This window comes from Vanessa tameamea, chromosome 2 (genome assembly GCF_037043105.1).
Source record: "Vanessa tameamea isolate UH-Manoa-2023 chromosome 2, ilVanTame1 primary haplotype, whole genome shotgun sequence".
Classification (NCBI taxonomy): Eukaryota; Metazoa; Arthropoda; class Insecta; order Lepidoptera; family Nymphalidae; genus Vanessa; species Vanessa tameamea.
Window position 1 is genome coordinate 3,772,022 of NC_087310.1, and position 20,051 is coordinate 3,792,072.

The window sequence follows — 20,051 nt, forward strand, 5'->3', positions numbered from 1 at the left end:
GGTACAAGGATAATAACATCTTAGTTGATGGTGTATTGATAATATGGGTGGTGATCACTTCTGATAATAAAAATATAAATAAAATATAAACATTAACAAAATTCAAAAGATTATTCGATTATTTCATTTTATCTTAACGTGTTGACTTTAATGCGCAAATTGTAATTAAGTCTTTAGTAACTTTAATTTGGTCCCCTTTTCAAACTAAAAAAGCCTACTAATAGAAGCCTTTTTATAAGTTCTAATGCTTCAACTTGTGCGAACGTTATAGCAAGAAAAACAAGTTGTTCTGATAACATCGTAAGACTCATAGCCTCTTTTATCGATATTAATCTAAAATATTGATATGGCTTGGATATAGTTATCATGTTTATAACGTGGATTGAATTAAATATTTGAAACTAGCGGACGAATAATATAGATATAGATCAAGAAACTTTTTTTACAAAATTTATTTTTTTTGTATAAAAAAAAGAAACAAATAATAGTAAAATTACTTTTTATTTCCATGTTATGAAAATTGCCTTTTTATAATTAAATCATAATACATAAAAAGTAATTACGCTAGCTTTTGGATGAGTTGTTAAAAAAGTTTTTATGTTATAGGTACTTGACCTAGAAACTTCAAGACTAATTAGGTTGCTCTAGTTCATAACATATAATCACTTAGTTGTCTATTTAACTTGAATCTTGAATTTTGCTCAATAATAAAATTAAAAAAAAATGTATTTTCTAACATGATATAGATTCAAGAAACTTTTTTTTATACTGGCTCTGGATTTAATTGGAATGACTTAATCCTATTACATTAGAATTCTATTGAAACGTTGATAAACTACACAAGGCGTTCATGTATTTCGTATAAATACAAAGGTTGATTCTCTTTAATATGACGTATCTCTTAACAGATATCAATTCGTCATAATGTTTATATTTATGTCAAAAACAGTACGTCCTTCACAAAAACAAGGTTCGAGTACACAGTTACATCTATCTACCGTGCCTTATCACGTTCAGTCCTTTATATTCAAGGCAGCGACCTGATGTAGACTGGGGCCCACTGTACAAAATTAAATTGTTCTCGAAGTCGTTCCTCGCTTACAGTTTCAACGTACGGATCCATTTCTGTTCGAATGCTTTTATCTCGAGCTTACTCGATGTAAGCAACAATTATATGGAACGGTATTACAGCCTCCCGTTGTCTACATTTATTGTCTAAACTTAGTTTTATTCCGCTAAATGTGTATCTCTTTTTCCTCGTCTTCTTATGTATTGAGGTTAGTTTAATTTAGAGTGGGGATAAGAATATTTAACTCTGCTTTTAATACTGAGTACCGTCGTAATATTTGATCTCACACTATTATAAAATTTTAAATTGTATGTCATGTAAAAATTATTGTATTGATTTTGATGGAAATGTTTATAAAAAAATATTGTGATAATACGTAAAATTAAAACTGAAAATACGAAATGCGTTCGAGGGCGCCTCATTAAGAATTGGGCCATCAGTGATGCGCCCAAGAAAGTTTCTTAATAAACTTTTTCGGGACAGTAGATAGCCAGAACACTACTTGCGACTGAGCGCTTGTTGTACTTAAGTGCCGTAAATACCCGAAAGTTACAATATGAGGAATCTACAATAAACTAAAAGTTCACACAGGTGAGGCCGTGGCCTTAAGCAAGGTACTAATATATTGGAAGAGATTTAACATCGATTAATTCTTTTCAGATGTTTGTTCGCTGAAGCAGTTCCAGTGCGCCAACAAGAAATGTATACCGATTACATGGGTGTGTGAAGGGGAAAACGACTGCGGTGACAACTCAGATGAAGATATAGAGGAATGTAAAGGTAGGTGAAAAGTAACCATCATCAACATTAATATATCTGAGCCTTCATCACTCGTGTTTCATACATTCTATCTGACAATTGTATGAACGTTAAATTCCTTAAATATTTGTACTTCATATAAAGTTTGTTAATCATAAATATTTGTAAATAGACGATTCTGTAAGTTCGAAGTTATGCTACTTAGAATTGTAAGGCGAAATATCTAATGTATAAATGTCACCAACAAAATGTATCTCTGACAATATAAAAAATGCTTATCTATTTATATTGTTAATTAAAAAACTTTTTGCTCCCACAATCGGAGGCTAGAAGAACACCGCAGCGCGACGTGCAGCCTCGTTAGAATTTAAACTCCTGCAGTGGTTTATATAAATTGTTTTAAACGATTTGGATTACGTTCAACGTATTTGAAAAAAAAAAACGCACGTAGTCTTAATATATATTCTGGTTAATTTTATTTTTAAATACGAAAATTCATGACCGGTATTGTTTTTTACATTTCTGTTCAAATTTTCTGTTTTTATTGAATATGTTAGTGAATTCAAAAGGGTATATATTAAATTTGGAATATAGACTTATATTTAGAATTTAGACTGCTATGAAATTTTCCCCGGCATCGAATTGGAACGTTTAGTCAAAATTTACGTATTTTACAGTTTATGTAGCACAGAAGTTTTGATTCTATCATTGGTCATTGTTTTTGTATTTTATATAAAAAACGTCTGAAAGTGTAGATTATTAAAAGCTAATATACCTAAATTATTAATAGTACGCATGACAGTATCGCTACATAAATAGTTCCTGTTTATCGCATTTAGTAATAATAATTGTTAATTATAATTTATAAGCTGTTGCTAAAAAAATCTTAAAAAAACATTTTAAAAAGTAACGCTCCTTTATATCATTCGTCCATAATAAGCACTTAGGGTCAGCTCAACTCATGCCCTTCTGCATTTCATTGAGAGCCCTCTAGCGAAATGTTGAGCGAGCCTTATTTTCATGGCCGACTTTAATTTGAATGTTTGAATGTTCGATTTTTTTAAAAATATTTTTCAATTTGTTTAATTTAATTTGGAAGCTACGATTCTATGACCGGCGATTAATATTTTTTTGCAAACGAAAAGTAATTTAAGTAATTAATTTATCTCGTATTTGAAAATACCTAAATTATTTCTGTCTGAAAACTAATAAATATATTTTTTATAATACTAAAATTTCGATTGTGATATTTTTCTGTCCGTAAATAAAAACATACTGGCGCATAAAAAATAATTTCGATTAAAATAAAAAAAAAAAGATAAGATGCGCCAAAGGCACGGATAGCGAGTCTTTGTAAATATTTGTGAAAAATATATTCTAATATATTATGAAAATATTTATAGTCATATTGACTGTAAACTGATTAATTAATATCAATTAACCCCGCTCGTTTGCGTTTTATTAAATGAATAGCGATACAAAAGTTGTTAAACGAAATCAATAAATTGTTAAATAAAAGCCCTAAAATATTCGTGAAACATCTCGGTCGCTAACAAAGGCACATTGGCGGCCTATTAATATTTATTGAAGGGAAATAACCTTGTCGATGTGGCATTTGTAATTTGAAATAATTGGCATTTCATCGAGATATCAAAGGGAGCTCGTTTCGGGAGTCGTTTTATATCTTTCACTCAAGAAAGGGCGTGGGTCGCTTTTTTATGATATAGGTAGGTAGCGGGGCAAACGAGTCCCCTGATGGTAAGTGGTCAGCACCGCTCAGAGACATTGGCACTGAGAGAAATATTAACCATTCCTTACATCACCAATGCGTCATCAACCGTCAGAACTAACATGCTATGTCCCATGTGCCTGTTTACACTGGCTCACTCACACTTCAAACCGTATCACAACAATACGAAGTATTGCTGCTTGGCGGTAGAATATATGATGAGTGGATGGTACCTCCGAGTAGCTGAATACTAATTGTATAATTAGCATATGTAATTTATGTATATAACTAGTGATCCGCCCCGGCTCCGCACGGTTGAAGTTTATTAATAAAGAAAATTATATGATATAAATATATATATATATATACCCTATAGTGGAAAAAAATGGTTTTGAGTGGGTGGTACCTACCCAGAAGGGTTTCCAAAAAGCTCTACTATCAAGTATAATGTGTTTAGATGAAATCGCATATAGAGATGCAGAGCATATATGCGATTTAGAGATGCTGTTGGTTTACTACTGATAATAATATTTATGCCATGGCGGCTTATATCAAAGACTAGTCGACTAACTATTGTAGTAGTAGTGTAGGTATATATACATGTGCGTACTACTAGAGAGCTATATAAATATGTAAATAAGGTTATAATCTATCTCACGAGATTGTAAACTTTCAAAATATTGTGAATGGTGATTAAATTTACAATAATTGATATAAATTTACGTTAGTTTATAATCTCAATTTCGATTCGTCGCATTCGTTCAATTGTAAACCGTAACATACCTACTATGTTACGGTTTACAATCTTTCGATACTATAGTGGCTGAAGTGTACGACTCGTACGTGCTTCCGTAGGAAGTAGAAACAGGTGTGCAATACTGAAAACTTCCCATGCTTCTGCTGCTCTTGAAAATTCCTTGATACAAAAATTATTTTGAACTATTCACGACGCGAAGCATCAGACAGTACTTTAGGGTCGAAGGAAAATTTACGCCTCAATTTGGCAACTATTTTTATTTTTATAATTTTGTTAGTTTAAGGAATCAAGATAGGTTGTGTACTGTTGTTAAAAATTGTTCGAAAAAAGTGAAAAAACACCGACGAGGCAGCTCAAAACAACCATCAAAACTACTTTGAAAGTCTGTAGATAATATTCTTTAAAGAGTTTTCATCGGATTAAAACAATTTCAAACCTCTATTTAGCGAGTAATTTTATACGATGGTGCTCTTACTTTTTAGTTATATAGATAAGGAGAAAGTGTAAAATATACAGTATAAATAGATAGTCTTACAAGCCTCGTTTGGTTCTATAAATAAAGAAAAACTGTCACTAAACGAATACATCAAATTTTAAAAATAAGCAAATATAATGAAATTGCACGGAACTTTGATCAATAAATTATGATTGATATTTATTTACATTATATCAAATTAGCGGGTAAAAGAGCTACTTCAGTTCAGCGCTACGTATTTATGTTACATGTTAAACATGAAATATTTTTTACTTTCTCACTTCTGTGTATAATAATTTCTATCACAATTTTTAAAACGTTTAAACGGTTTATCATAACAGAGTGCGATTCGTAATTCGTACAATAATTCATCATTGTAATAAAATAATATGCCAAGATAATAAAGATATAGATATATTAATCGAAGTGCGCATTAATTATGATAATATCTGTATTCAATTTACAATATTATCAAAGATATAATGACGTCAGAAGCATCAACATACTACATGACATGATCATTTTGTATCAAAATATTGGCTGTTAAGGCAGATTACGTCTAAAAAAATCTTATTCGGTGTTACCCGTATCAGTATCAGCGGTCCATTATGTAATGTATAATAGTAACATTTTACGCTATTTATAAAATATATACCCTTAAACAGTTAATAAAATGTTTAAAGGACTCATGGCTGATGACCGTCTGAACCAATCATTGTTCAGCCGCATTTGTATCCACCGACCGTGAAATAAACTGCAAACCTTCTCAAAAAGAAGGAGACCTTCGACCACTCGTGAGACATTAAGAAGCTGTTCCTTTTTTAAATGATATTGATATTCTCAATTATACATCGATACTATTATTATAACGAGGCAAAATTGATTTGTTTTGTATGTAGGGGGTAATCTCCGAAACGAATGATCCATTTATATTTTTTTGTAAAAAGCATTGTTCCTGCTATATGGTGTACATTATATAATATATATAGTTGTGTTCCGATTTTAATGGTGAGTGAGCTGGTGTAACTCCAGGCACCATCACAACATCTTAGCTTCCGAGGTCGATGGCGATTTATGAAATTGTTATATATAGTAATATAAGCTATATATAGCGCTAATGTCTATGGGTGGTGGTGACCACTTACCATTAGCCCGTCCGCTTACCTTTATCATGAAAAACCTTTTTCTTATAAGGGGTCACGTTATTTAACAGTGTACGGCTTTATATGAATGAGTATTGAGTAGCCATTTATCATTGGTTTGGCTTCCTTCATTGACGAGAGATGATTCATAGCGACTGGATGGCGCCTGCCTCGTCTTATTGCGCATGCGTTGTTTTAATGAATTTGTTTTCATCTTAATTGCAATCACTATTAAAATTAAATATAAGTATAAATATATTTAATTATGAATATTGTTTTAAATGAATAATTAATATGAAGGATCGGAATTGCGATTCAACGGGGAAATGCTGCTAGCATTTTTGCCACCATACCACGCGGTCAAGATTTATACAGTAATTATTTTAAATTCATATTTGTATTAAGTTAAAGTAAATAATAATTGTAATATATATACATATTGAATTCAATCCCATTATGGAAATAGTAACAAAAATTTTTTTTACATTTACGGAAAATGTGTTATACCGTTCGTGTAGGTACTCTTTATAAATATGGTTTTTTTTAAATGTAGTATATCTTTTCTGGGATATTATGTTTTAGGGTAAGTGTAGAGTCTTTTAGAGCTTTTTGTCTTCGAATAAATAAAATAACATTAACAATAAATTACTTTTTATCACAAGATATTAGTTCTTAATTCCTTTAAGTTATGCAACCTCATACTCCTTGCTATGTGTAGGGCAACGCTGACCGCTCGATCAACGAGGCAATTTCTATTAAGAAATTAATTATTACATTTAAATGAGAAGTAATAATTAATTTGTAAATAGGTACAGAAATATAAATATTTCTGTCAGCTGCCGATCGTTAATGAGTTCCTTCGTTTAAAGCCAATCTTGGCTGTCAAATCGGGTCGTGCTTACCGTAAAAATGTATTGTCTTCAGAATTGAATCAACATATAAAATTTAACGCTGTAGGATATAAAATCAAATCGAATTTATTTTATTCAAGTAAACTTTACAACAAAGCGTTTTTGAATCGTTAATATTTAACTACCGTCTCGGAAAGCAGCCTCTAGCGAGATGAAACGGCAAGAAACTCACATAGTTGCTCTTTTCAATTAAACAGATTTACAATGCAGTTATTCTCAATTATTTTCCAACCAGTCCTGTGGTAGAACCCGAGTCCAAAACCAGGCAATATTTTTTCAAAACGTATACCATTTTCCGATAAGAAAAATTCGGTATAATTCAGCTTCCTAGATTTGGTCTACACAGCATCGCCAATTAAATATAATACAATATCCCCTAAATACCTTCTCTCATTTTAAAACAATATACTATCAGAAACTGACAACTAAAAACAAAATAGACGAGCTTTGACGGCTTTGATTGCATCTAGAACGTCACAATGTAAATGATATCTTCACAATGTTAGTCAGACTTATAGACTTATTCTCTAAACAATTTATTTCTAAGTAAATATTATTAAAGTTAATGGATCGGATTGTTCATCTCATCCACCTTGTAATTCCCTAAAGTAATCTACGGACTTGTCTAACGATTGACAAACGAAGCGAGAGTCAGCTTAATAACTTACAGACGTATCTCAGAATAATTTAAATAAGAACTGATTACGATTGTCTAAAATGAAGTTTTGAATATCCGATTTCGCTCGAATGTCAATTAAACAGACAGTTATATAAATACAATAATTTCAAGAAATCTAAAAATAATTATTTTAAACCTTGACAAGTTTTACTAGGTGTTTTTAAATATCCCGCTGCTGATTAAAGGCCAATCTACTTAAGGTGGAGAATTGGAGCTTCTATATAACGTTTGTTCAGTAGCATATCTTAGTCTTTTAGGAAAAAGGACAGGTATTTTCTTTTAGAAACACTTAATACGCTTCTCATTTTTCTTTTTTTTTCTCTTTTCCTTATTGCCCGTAGGAGTTACACTCAAATTTGTTTTATTATGGCCAGCGTTACTTGTGTTTTAATGGTCCAAAAACAAAAACTTCTATTATATATATCTTTACAGACAAATGCATGTTCAATTACGGGTAAGCCACCGAGTTTTCATGTTCATCATTCATGTCAATCATTTGTGTTTATTATTTATGTGTAAGGCGAAGGAAAACGTCGTAAGGAAACCTACCCAATACCTAATACATGTAGTAGAATAACATCTACCTTAGCATTCAACCAACTCCAAACCCTCTCCTCAGAAGGTGAGGTCGAGGCATTGTCTTCGAATTATATATGAGTTACGTACCCTTGAAAAACTTAACGAGATATGGTACAAACACACAGTTTAATGAAAAGGCCATACCAGATAACAACTTATTTACCTTTTGTGTACTTTTAATCTGATTGGAGATGGTAAGAACACGTGCATCTAAACCACCGATTGCGGGTTCGAAACCCGGCGAGTACCACTGAGTTTTCATGTGATTATTTAGTGTTTGTATTAAATCTCGTGCTAGGTAAGAAAAACTTGAAGACCTGCATGTGGCTAATTTCAATGAAATTCTGACACATGTGTATTCACCAACGAGGCGTGGTGGAATAAGCTACACCCTTGTGGTGGAATAAGAAACCCTTCTCCTCAAAGAGAGAGGATGCCTTAGCCTAGCAGTGGGACACTCACTTTTTACTTTTATCCTAACCTAGGCACTTTATAACTGTGGCCATTTTATTTTTAATTACGGTAAAACATTTTAGGTCCTTTTTTAATCTCAGCGTAATTTTAATTAAATAAAACAAAACACGCAAATTCAACGTTAAGTAAATAACAAAACGTAATGATAGGGAAACAAAAAAGTTCTTAATATTGAAGAAACAACGATTTTACAAAAACATAAATATAATTGATGCCGAGGTTTAAAATAACTTATTCATAACGTCCCTTTGAAATTGTCCAATTGCGGACGGTATAAAATTCGGAGATTTCGGATCTGAGGCGACTTCTCTTTCAGCGTAAAGTGTAATGATGCTTTTCCGATATGGATGAAGATTCCGTCCGTCTTGATTACGTACTCGTTGAGCCGATTAATATGTCCAAGTTGAGCTTTGAAACTGACAGAAAGGGTCTCATATTGAGAAATGGCGAATGTTAGACATTACAAAGTGGATGGAAATATAAATATAAAAAAAGAATATCAATTCATATTTCTTAATGACGTCATTAAAATTTATATATTTTATCAAAATCAGTTTTGAATTGTCATCTTGCATTTTTCTGTCACAACATTTTTATATTCTGCACCAAAATCCGCGATTAATAACTCCACGGCTTTTTAACATCTATATAATCTTGTATAGAGCAATATGCCTCATCAACTAATGAATTACAAAAAGCTTTATTATTTGGTAAATTGTAATGTCAATGATATTACAATATTAGATTTAAAAAAAAAAGCAAAAATGTTGTCCGATTTCCGACATTAATCGATTTTAGTTCTTATTATTGACAACTAATAAGGACTGCAATCGTTTAAAAGTAATTGTATCATCATGAAAGCGACGCAGGTCTAACATATACGTTTTTATTCTATTTGCGTTCAAGACATATCTTATCAATTTCCTCGTAGTTAAATATTTGCAACAAACGTTTTGGATGATTAGCATAAAAATATATTGTCACGAGAGAATCCTAATCAGAAATACTAATTTATGAAACATCAATTTGTTATTTTTAGGTTAACACGGTTCTAACATTGCTAGATCCTTTATTTATATAACTTGACGCTGCTTGCAACTCTGATGTGGTTTAAGCTTAATCCACTTTATAGGTTTGCCTTTAATTCGTAGTTATCGGCTTTAGTTTTATGTCTATCCACAATAATCATTATTGCGGTCAAATATTTCACAAAGTAAACGACTAAATAAAGAAGTAAACATATTGTGTACTGACACGTATTAAAGATAATAATGGCAACAAAATAATTTTGAGCATATTTTTTTAAAATAATGTCACAACATGAAGTAGCCATTGAATTCTTAGTCAATTGTAGAATATCTATAGGAATATCGGACTTAAACTAGAAGAATCGATTTCATTGGTTATAATTGTACCTATAACTACCTTCCTTTATGGAAGTGTATTCTATTAGTTCGAAATTCAAATCCATCAACCATTTGAAATATATCATCTACGAGTATGTGTGTGTGTGTGTGATCCCGCGTGTATTATGTGTAAATGATGATATCGACTCCAAATTAATTTCATCCGACTATTTTAATTGATAAATATATTTTATACTAAAATATACATAAATATTAAGAATGATTGTGACTTGAGTTTACTTAAAATGTTTGCCAACTTCTCTTTTTAGATAAAGTAAAAAAGTTAAATACTGTGGGCAGAACGAACCGCACCGAAATTATTTATATAACATGAAAATTCCCTTTCTTTCTAAATTCAATATAAGAAATTAAGTGTATAAAGTGTTTCAATATTTTATTAAGGGATAATATTTTCTTGTTCAGCAATATTATATTTGTAGAGGACTCAGGATTTTTCCAATATTTCTAAAGATCACAAAACGTTTGTATTGGTCCGTGGTTTTGTTGTTGACATATTGAGCGCCCTTAGATAATTTATTGTTCATGAAAATTAACAAATGCCCGTAGCACTTGCTATATTTAAAGCTTTATGTTTACAATAAATATTGTCTGTTATGCAAATATCTTAACTAAACAAACAAAACAACTCTGTTATCTTGGTGTGCGTGACAGCTGGTCACTATTTTTTATCTAGTAAGTTTACATTCTAAGCAAATTCATTAATATTTCAAATCATAACACACACTACTACATTGAAATTAAATATATTTTTTTACGAATGGTACATAAATAATTCCATACGACAATATCAATTTGAGATACAAATTGAAAACGAGCGAATCCTTAACTCGAAACACCGTCTGAATTCGCTTAGCTATTTCTTACTAGTTGTGACTTAACTTCACAAAGAGACCTAATGTGATTAGCTATATTGAAATCCTGCGTAGAATAATATTACTCTCCGGCAAGTTAAATACAATACGACGGTAAACACAAACACTTTTTGAAATATGCATATATGTTTCTTGTTCTAATGTATTAAATATGTTTAAATATCTGTAAAAGAATTGATTGAAATTATTATGATTGAGAAGTCAACTCTTACAGAAGTATTATTTATCGAAATTTAAGTAATGTTTTTTTTTTTTAAATATAGTTTCAATAAAAAGTTGCAAAGGAGGTTTAGACCACAACAAATCATATAAACATTAAAATAATTAAAAATACAAGTATAGATCATCTACTATCATTTTTAATTATCTTGTAATAACAAATAAAATTAATTTGTATTTTATTTTGCTTTATTATTACACTGCTCATCTGACGCAGAGTAAGACATTTTGTAAGTACCTACTAGCATTTACTAATGCCGTTATATTTTCGTACAGGGCGATCCTTCGTGAGTGATTAGATCTATACACCTAAAGCTAAAGGTTTTTTATAATAAACATTATAATCGCATTATTATTTAATAAATATGTAATAGCTAATCGGTTATTTTTTGAGTCGGTGCCAATCAAGGCAAGAAAAATAAGATAAACAAAAGAGTCTATATTTATATCTGCTGAAGATTAGTCTTGCCTCTCTTGACACTTAAGTCGAGCAAAACTCTTACACAACTGACATGAAAAAAACAATTTAAAAAAAAAACAATTTGTTGCTATTTTCTTTTAAAATTAACTAAAATTATATTTAATTTGTTCATACTGAATCTTTTTAGGGTTCTAAATGATTTCATTATTTCCTTCTAAATAATTAAAATTAATAATGAATGAATATATAATGTTTCATTAAATACTCGTTTTACTTCTGTACGAAATTCGAGTCACGTGCCTAAACGAACTTCGTGCCGGAAAATCTTGCGTATTTCCAGGTAAGCTGATGAGTAATGGATGAACATAATATGAGGTAGCCATACTTCTGACGAGCCCCCTGATTTTCCCTCAGGTTTTGTGGTTCGTACAATCGCTAACTGGGATATCTAAAATTACCCTCTTGGGTTTTATCTACTTGAGATAAATTGGTTCTGATATTGAAGACGTTAAATTTATTGGTGATCCAAGCAGTACTAGATTTATGTACATCTTGAATGGATGGCTTCTTAAATAAAATTAACAATCAAAAAAAAAATTGTGTGTGTTTTCCTGAATAATATTTAAGAACGGAATCAAAAACGTATTTTTAGTTATGAGACAGACTTATTGACAAGTCACGTTAATATTTGCTATACGAATAATATCCAATACAAGCAGTTATTTATTAACATATCTTTAATTATAATATTTCATTAAACTAATTATATCTACTTTAGTTTTACTTTCAAAATTCCAAGAACAACGTTACCGTCATTCAAAACAATTTTTTTAACAAATCATTAGTTTTCTAGGGTATTTGGATCTCGACCAATACTGTCATATCAATTCAAGGTAAACGTTGTTTATTTGTCTATATTTATCTTGCCACTGGAATCTATATATTTCTTTGATCTTTATCTCAGCTATAGATCAAAGTAGGTATTATTATCATTTAAAAAATAATTTTAATAGGTCAAATGTAACTGAAACTCTCACGTAAATATAAAGAGCCTAAGCAAAAGCAAGTACGGTTTGTGAACTTTGTAAATATAAATAAATTGGGTACTGCTTCAGGCTTACTGTAAATTTTATGCGCCATTTACTGTTAGCGGTAACGTTATATCGTATAAAGTGACATCTTTACTGAGAATATTCTTGTTGAAAAATTTTAGCTTTAGAAGCTCTTGATATAGGACTGATTTTGTGTTGTACTATTATATTTAAATGAGCGTCCCTGTGTTCCTTCGCCTATCAGTGATGAATTGGAAAATGTAAATGTGCAGTTTCCTAACGCGATTGATTTCGAAGGGAAAATAAAATAGTCTTGTATTTCAAAGGTAAAGTTTATCACTTCGATTATCTTTTGATAAACTTCATTCCAATGCGAAGCACTTAAAGTAACTAGATAAACTCCCGTTCAAAATAATTAAAACGGCGAATATTATTTGGATTTCGGAAAATTGACAATATTCGCTTGCTCTAATCCCATTTACAATTTTTCGAAGTTGCGACATTTGTTTATAACACAGGATTCAGCAGACTTGATTCCTTGCCTCCCTAATTTTACTAGGTTCGTTGCCCACCAGACCAACGTTCTCCACTATAAAGGTTTTTGCGGCATTATTACTGATTATAGTGATTAACCGCTTAAAGAAAAAACAAAGGGCTCTTACGACATCCGCAACTTGATATGGGGTGGCTCTATTCTATTCTGTTGAAAAACCCCATGACATGTTTGAATATTCAACAGCATTGCATTTATAATTTTATTCCAGCTTTAGCTACGTTATTCTTTGTTAACATTTATGTCAGTGTTTGCAAAATATTTAATATACATTGAGGTAATGTTGTCATTAGAAACAACCTGATCCGAACCTTAAGTAACATCAGGGTTATTTATTTTGATAATTTTGAACTCTTAAATTCCTCATTAAATAAAATATCTTGTTTCCATATGAGTTTATCGCTATCAATATATCGTTGTTATTCAATAAGGTAAGATGTTATACAAACTTACATAACACCGAGTTGTGTTAAATTTCATTGATATTACCAAGATGGAATAAACATTGGTTGGCCCGATATAGGTCAGCTGGACGCTGAAATATTTAATGCAAGCCTACAAGCCGGAGAAATGCTACCGGCAATATACGGTAAACAGAAATAGCCTAAAAGCTGGAAAGAAGTAACATCAAAAAGGTTGAATTTTGTAACGGATTTACAGAAAGCTAAACCTAGTCTTCATTTTTGACAAGTCTATTTGAAATAACGTCTCAAGTTTATAACACAGGAGTTCCGTTCTGCATATAAAGTAATATTTCTAGAACTTCCTGCAATATCAGTACGAGTTTTGAAATAAATATTGGACCCAAACAAAAGTTCACCTACGAGAGTAAGTTTCTTCAATGATAGCAATAAACACGATTTCCCGAATCCCCATAAAACGCAGAACCAATTTTGTAATATTCAAGACGAAGGTTGGTAGTAATTGCTGCCATAAAATGTGCTGTCCTCCGATCCTTTGAACTAGAAGCCCCGATATTAAATTTTAGTGCTTTCCAAGTTTTTGGCCTTAAATTTTCATCGATTCTACTTCTTATTCTTATCATTTATTCTCAAATTCAATTTTGCCGAGTGCTTGTGACTATTAAAAAGATTAACGTTGTTGTTTTGGGTATCTCCCTATTGTATTGGAATTGTAGTCTCAAAACATTTAAATTTAACTGTCTCCAACTGCGATATCATGATAAAGTAATCATTTAATGTTCACGCTAGAACCTTGATCGTACATAATGTTATTCTGTTACATATTCAAAATAATGTAAGGCATTTCTAAAGATTACATTCTTATTTAATTGAAATCGTTTAGTCGTGACTTTGAAATGTCCTTTTACAAAATGAACACATTGAAGTGGTCCCATGCATCCCCAAGCTAGTTTCAAAGCAAGACTGGAGGGCGTAAAGCACTTCGTTGGGCTATTTGAAATTTCTGTTTCTACTTGCAAATTCTCTTCAGAATATTATTGCAAGAGCACGTGGAATTTTCTAGAATCGCATTTTATTAAATGAAAAAAACATAAAATGCTGATAGAGAAACTTGTCTAGTGTCCCTTATTTATAATATAATGTTTGAGCTTATCTCGTCTAAGCATATATATTCAAAATGTTTACAAAGCTGACGTTCAAGTTTTTAAATGCATTCAAAACAAAATACTCGGACCTCAGACTCAATAAATTAATTACATTAATATTAAAACATTAGAAACACGCTTTACTTCAGTATATGAAATACATTTGTTATATCCAATAGCATGTTTAATATTTCATTCGTAACTCATATCAAATCAAATTCCTCTATTCAATAAAGCTTTCAACTTACACAATGATTACCAAATTAAACACAATCAAAAGTTCGGAAAACAAAATAACCTGACCTGAGATAATCCGACTAAAGAAAATCAGCGGGTTTTTGTGCTTATTTACATATATTCAATATCGAAAAAGGTACAGCCTGGAGGCGATCGTTTCATTCCCAACGTCTATATGAATTCACTAATTGTATAATAACCTAACGTACATATTCTTTAATATCTTTTTTAAATTTAGCAATAGAGGAATTTTAAATGCTTTTGAGTTCCTAATTTAAAAATGACTATGCATTGGAGTAACAGGAGTAAAGTATCATCAACACTAGGATCAATAAAATTACGGTATAATATCTTGCACGTGTGCATATTACTTTAACATAATGTTCGGAATTCAAAGCAATGCTTACAGGCGCTATTGCTTTGGCGGGAATATATAATCTCGACTACAAGATCCTATAAAAAATAGATTATTAATCTATTAAATATAATTATTATGTTTTTCGCTTCGAATAAATATGTTGTTAATCAATATGTAATATATATATTTAGTTAACTGTTGTCATATTATGTCCGTTTTATGAAACACGCGACAAAGGCGGTCAGTTTCGTTGTCTAATAAGAACCTTGTTTGTTAGTATCATATTCGTGGGAAAACAATAGCGTGTCGGCTATAAATGTACCAAATTATTACAGATATAAAACCTTGTGACAGGTTGGTCGTCGTTAACGGAAGATATATTACACATATAACAAAATAGCTGTTCTGAACGTCATAATATATAGGTCATCCAGGGAACAAGACATATTCATTAACAACACATCATTATCGTTTTAGTAAAAAATGACGTGTGTGTACTGCCTATATTTATCTGTACTATAATTTCTGCATATAATTAATTTGTTCATAAAAATAATGAAGATACAATGTTTATGATTACATATTAGACAAACAGTAATTAATAAATAAATTATAAATATTCGACAACATCACATACATTACTCTGATACCAATGTAAGTAGCTAAAGCACTTGTGTTATGGAAAATCAGAAGTAACGACGGTACCACAAACACCCAGACCCAAGACAACATAGAAAACTAATGAACTTTTTCTACATCGACTCGTTCGGGAATCGAACTCGGGACCTCGGAGTGGCGTACCATGAAAACCGGTGTACACACTACTCGACCACGGAGCTTGTCAAGTAATTCTACATAAAGAAAAAAATTAAGCAACGTTTTAGATGACAAAGAGTACGCTCCCGTTTATGCGTAAACGGAGAATGAAGAAGCGTTGTGTACCAGCGTTATCTGACATTATATCTTTATTATACTCGTTGGTTTATTATTGTCACTGAACCCTAAAACCGAGTACCTTAAAGATACATGTGTAGACAGTTATGATAACGCGATGTATACGACTAAGCCAGCGTCATTGTCACGCAAGTCACGTTGCCGGTGGGTTGCCGCGCTGTAAAATTGTACGCAGCTGGCTGAATTCACGATGGCGACCCAATTTCTACGGAAAAAAAAGTAATAATTTCACAACGACTATTCACAAACGTATGTGATACGTAAGTCGTAACAGAAGGTGCCTCGGGATATTGTTGTTGTAAATTTAACGGCACACATGCCAAAGAGCAATAGCAAAAACAACACGTCTAAAGTTAGTTATACGTTAAGGCGGTTGGAGTTATCTTTTTAATATTTCATAGTTTATGTTCTTCAGGTAGTCATTAACATATAGGGATAGTGACTTTAATTGGGGTCTCACTGGTTGAGTGACCTTCTCACCTGTTATTTTACGAACAAACAGAATGTTTGAATACTTAAGAGTTCCATATACGTGGTTCACTTTGCAAGATTGAGTTTTAATAAATCTGCTGAACGGAAACTTTACACTTCTGTGACCTGTATTCGCGGTGTCACAGCACAACGTCTTACAGCTACAGAAATACAAAACTCTGTAGTTTTATTGTGTTGCTTAATATTCCGATGTAAATAATAATAATAAAATAAGGATTGATATCTTAGGGAAAAAAAGATTATAATAACGGCATATTGTTTTTTTTCTATTCATTTTAATCACTTTAAATTTGTTTTAAAAGGTTGAGATAATGCATTTTGTCGTATATTCATTTAATATGATCCGGTTAAATTTCGATGATTAGTTTATTAATAAGTTGTTTACAATTTTATGCGATTGTCTTTAGTCAAAGGTTAACCATTCGGTAGTGAGCGACTCCCTACCGTATACAATAAAAATCCAACTTAATATGTTGGTAGAAAACTGGCAATAATAAAAACTAATAATGTTCTTTCAACTGTTATAATGTTCTTTTTAATTTACATGAAATTTCAGTGGAGAATTCATTTTTGAAATGCTAATGAGCGTTAGTTTGAAATATTCGTAAGTATATAAGAGTCATTTATATTTATTATATTATCGACTATATATATTTTTCCAGGAATTTTCTATGTGGTTCCATGAAAAGAAAATTCGGTACCGATATTTACAATACGAAATATTTATATTCGTAGCTCATTCGTCAATAAAAGGTTTAGGCCATGGCGAGCCGCAACGCCGAACCGACGCGGTCTAGCCTACATAGAACGCGTATAACGTAACCGAAGATCACATGTTTAATTCCCACAATCCTCAATGAGTTTTCTTTTGTTTAATTTGTTTTTATAGTTCATCTCGTGCTTGGCGATTAAGAAAGATATCGTAGGAAAATTACAACTTCATGTGAAATTCTGCCATACATACATACGACCAATACATATGACCAACATTGGAACATTGGAACCTTAACGGATTGTTTCTAATTCAAATATATAAAATGCAATAAGGTAACATGAACGTTAGTATAAATTTTCTCCACACGAACGAAATTGTTTATACCCATATTAAAAATGACGCAATTTCAAGAATAAGTTCATAAAAATTTAGTTATGACGACCCTTTCGCTTAATACTTAATTTGCATTCGTTACGAACTACGCCGCACATCTTGGTTAATGTAATTCGGGATCGAGGGTGGGTTTGAGTTGTAATAATATTATGCAGTATAATCCCAGTGTCGCTCCACCCGCGCCTCGGCTCTCGCAATTTTGCAGAATTTTCAGCATCATTAACCCGGGCCTACCGTTACGTAGATAACAAAACAGAACTACGTCGAATTTGTATCGTTCAATGACTTAGTACGGACAGCATATACAATTATATTTAGTGGATATTGAATACACACTTTCTTAACAATTTGAATAATAAAGATAATATTGCCAGTGTTGAGTGAATGAATTTGTCGGGGTTTTATAAAGATTATGAGTTAAAATGGAGAAAAGCATCAATGTATTTTTATTATTAAATATCGTGAGTAAGCTGCATATCCCGGCTATGGCATTTTCTTTTACAAATAAATAACGCTATTGTTGTTGAATCCATACTATTATATAGGTACACTCTTCCAGTCGAAGAAGCGCACTTAGATTTACAAATATCATACGATTTTCTTATAACCTGGCTCTACAAACACTATCCACAGTCCTAGATTTATATATATTTTATATATAATTCAACACCATTCTACTTCACTACCAATGCCATTTTTATATTACTCCCGAAGTGCCGAAAACAACGTCGCCGACGTTCAAAACGTTTATGATTTCGCGAATCCATAATTAATACTATATCATAGTTATTCAAGATTTCGACCAATTACATCGCGTCAATTAATGTGAAAGTTGTTTCTTTTGTTTTAATCTTCTCGTAATTGGTAAAAATTTGACGACCTCCGTGGTCGAGTAATGTGTACACCGGTTTTCATGGGTAAGCCACTCCGAGGACCTGGGTTCGATTCCCGGCCGAGTCGGTGTAGAAAAAGTTAATTAGTTGTCTATGTTGTCTTGGTTCTTGGTGTTTGTGGTACCGTCGTTACTTCTGATTTTCCATACCACAAGTGCTTTAGCTACTTACTTTGGGATCAGAGTAATGTATGTGATTTTGTCCAATATTTATTTATTAAATAAACCTCAATAAAACGAGAAATTAATATAATTTGTATTTGTTTCGAAAGTTCCTCAAAACGTATAATCTTATTTACATGACTAATAGTTAACGACATATCTGTAGAATACTATTTTTTCCATCATTTTCCTCATAAAGAAATTGACTGTGTCTGTCATAGTTCATCCATATGCCGAAGCGGTGATTGTGTCTGACAGCATTCCCTTAATTAAGTGGCAGTTCTGTGTATTCTTGTGTATGAAGACAAACAATATATTCCTTTATATAATATTGACACAACATTACATTCATAATTTCAATGTATTAAATACACATCCCCATATAACTTTGTTTGAAATTGTTCTTAACTTTTGATAACAGAATCGGACATCGTTCTTTAAAATATCGTTTATTTGTTAAAATATTACTTATATGATTCTGAAAAGTGATTTTTGTAGTAATTTTTAACTATGATATGCAAATAACAGTAATAAAGGTCACTTGATTAAAATTGAAGCTATGACCAAGCCAAAGATTAAGTTATTTTCGACGCACGTCTTCTAGTCCCGGTTGATTTAAAAAAACCTCTCGTCCCTGAACGAATTTCTGCAAACAACCCTGCGATTGGTCCAGAATGTCGACCGCGTAAATTAAGTTATATACCTGCGAGGAACTTTTAAATTTCATTTTATTCTTCCGTGACATACATTAGAAATATATATTTATGGAATCTTTTAAACGGAAGAAGTAAATTAACTTATAATAATTATATCAAATAAATATAAAACTATGGTAGGATCTTAAACTTTTTATAATGATTTAATAGTAACGAAACGGAAGCCACCCAGAGAAGGTTGATTATATGGAAAAAACATATTCAGCCCGCCCCAATGATGGGCAAAACTTATCATGATTCTACTTTTAAATACATGGGAGAAAGTTCCGCAATAAAGCTACTGTTTCATTTCCGTCATTATTTTAAAAAAATATTTGAGAGGAATTCGAAGAATAACACTTCCTCCACAAATTCTAATAAAAATTCTAATTGTTTTATTTGCTTCATAAATAAAATTTTATTTCTTTTTAATCTCTCTACTTAAATTTTACCATTTGATAAATTATT

General features: G+C 31.4%; 1 protein-coding gene across 12 annotated transcripts in view; it reads left to right on the forward strand.

The window, feature by feature from the left end:
• Positions 1-20,051, forward strand: part of LOC113399771 (low-density lipoprotein receptor-like) — a 223,744-nt gene that overhangs the window by 23,996 nt on the left and 179,697 nt on the right. For all 12 annotated transcript variants that reach the window (XR_003369012.2, XM_064215031.1, XM_064215055.1 and 9 more), the window contains exon 2: positions 1,730-1,849. Coding sequence is in view for 11 of the 12 variants with exons in the window: in XM_064215031.1 (XP_064071101.1) it covers positions 1,730-1,849 (120 nt within the window). In the remaining variant the exon portion in view is untranslated. The remainder of the gene's footprint in view (positions 1-1,729; positions 1,850-20,051) is intronic.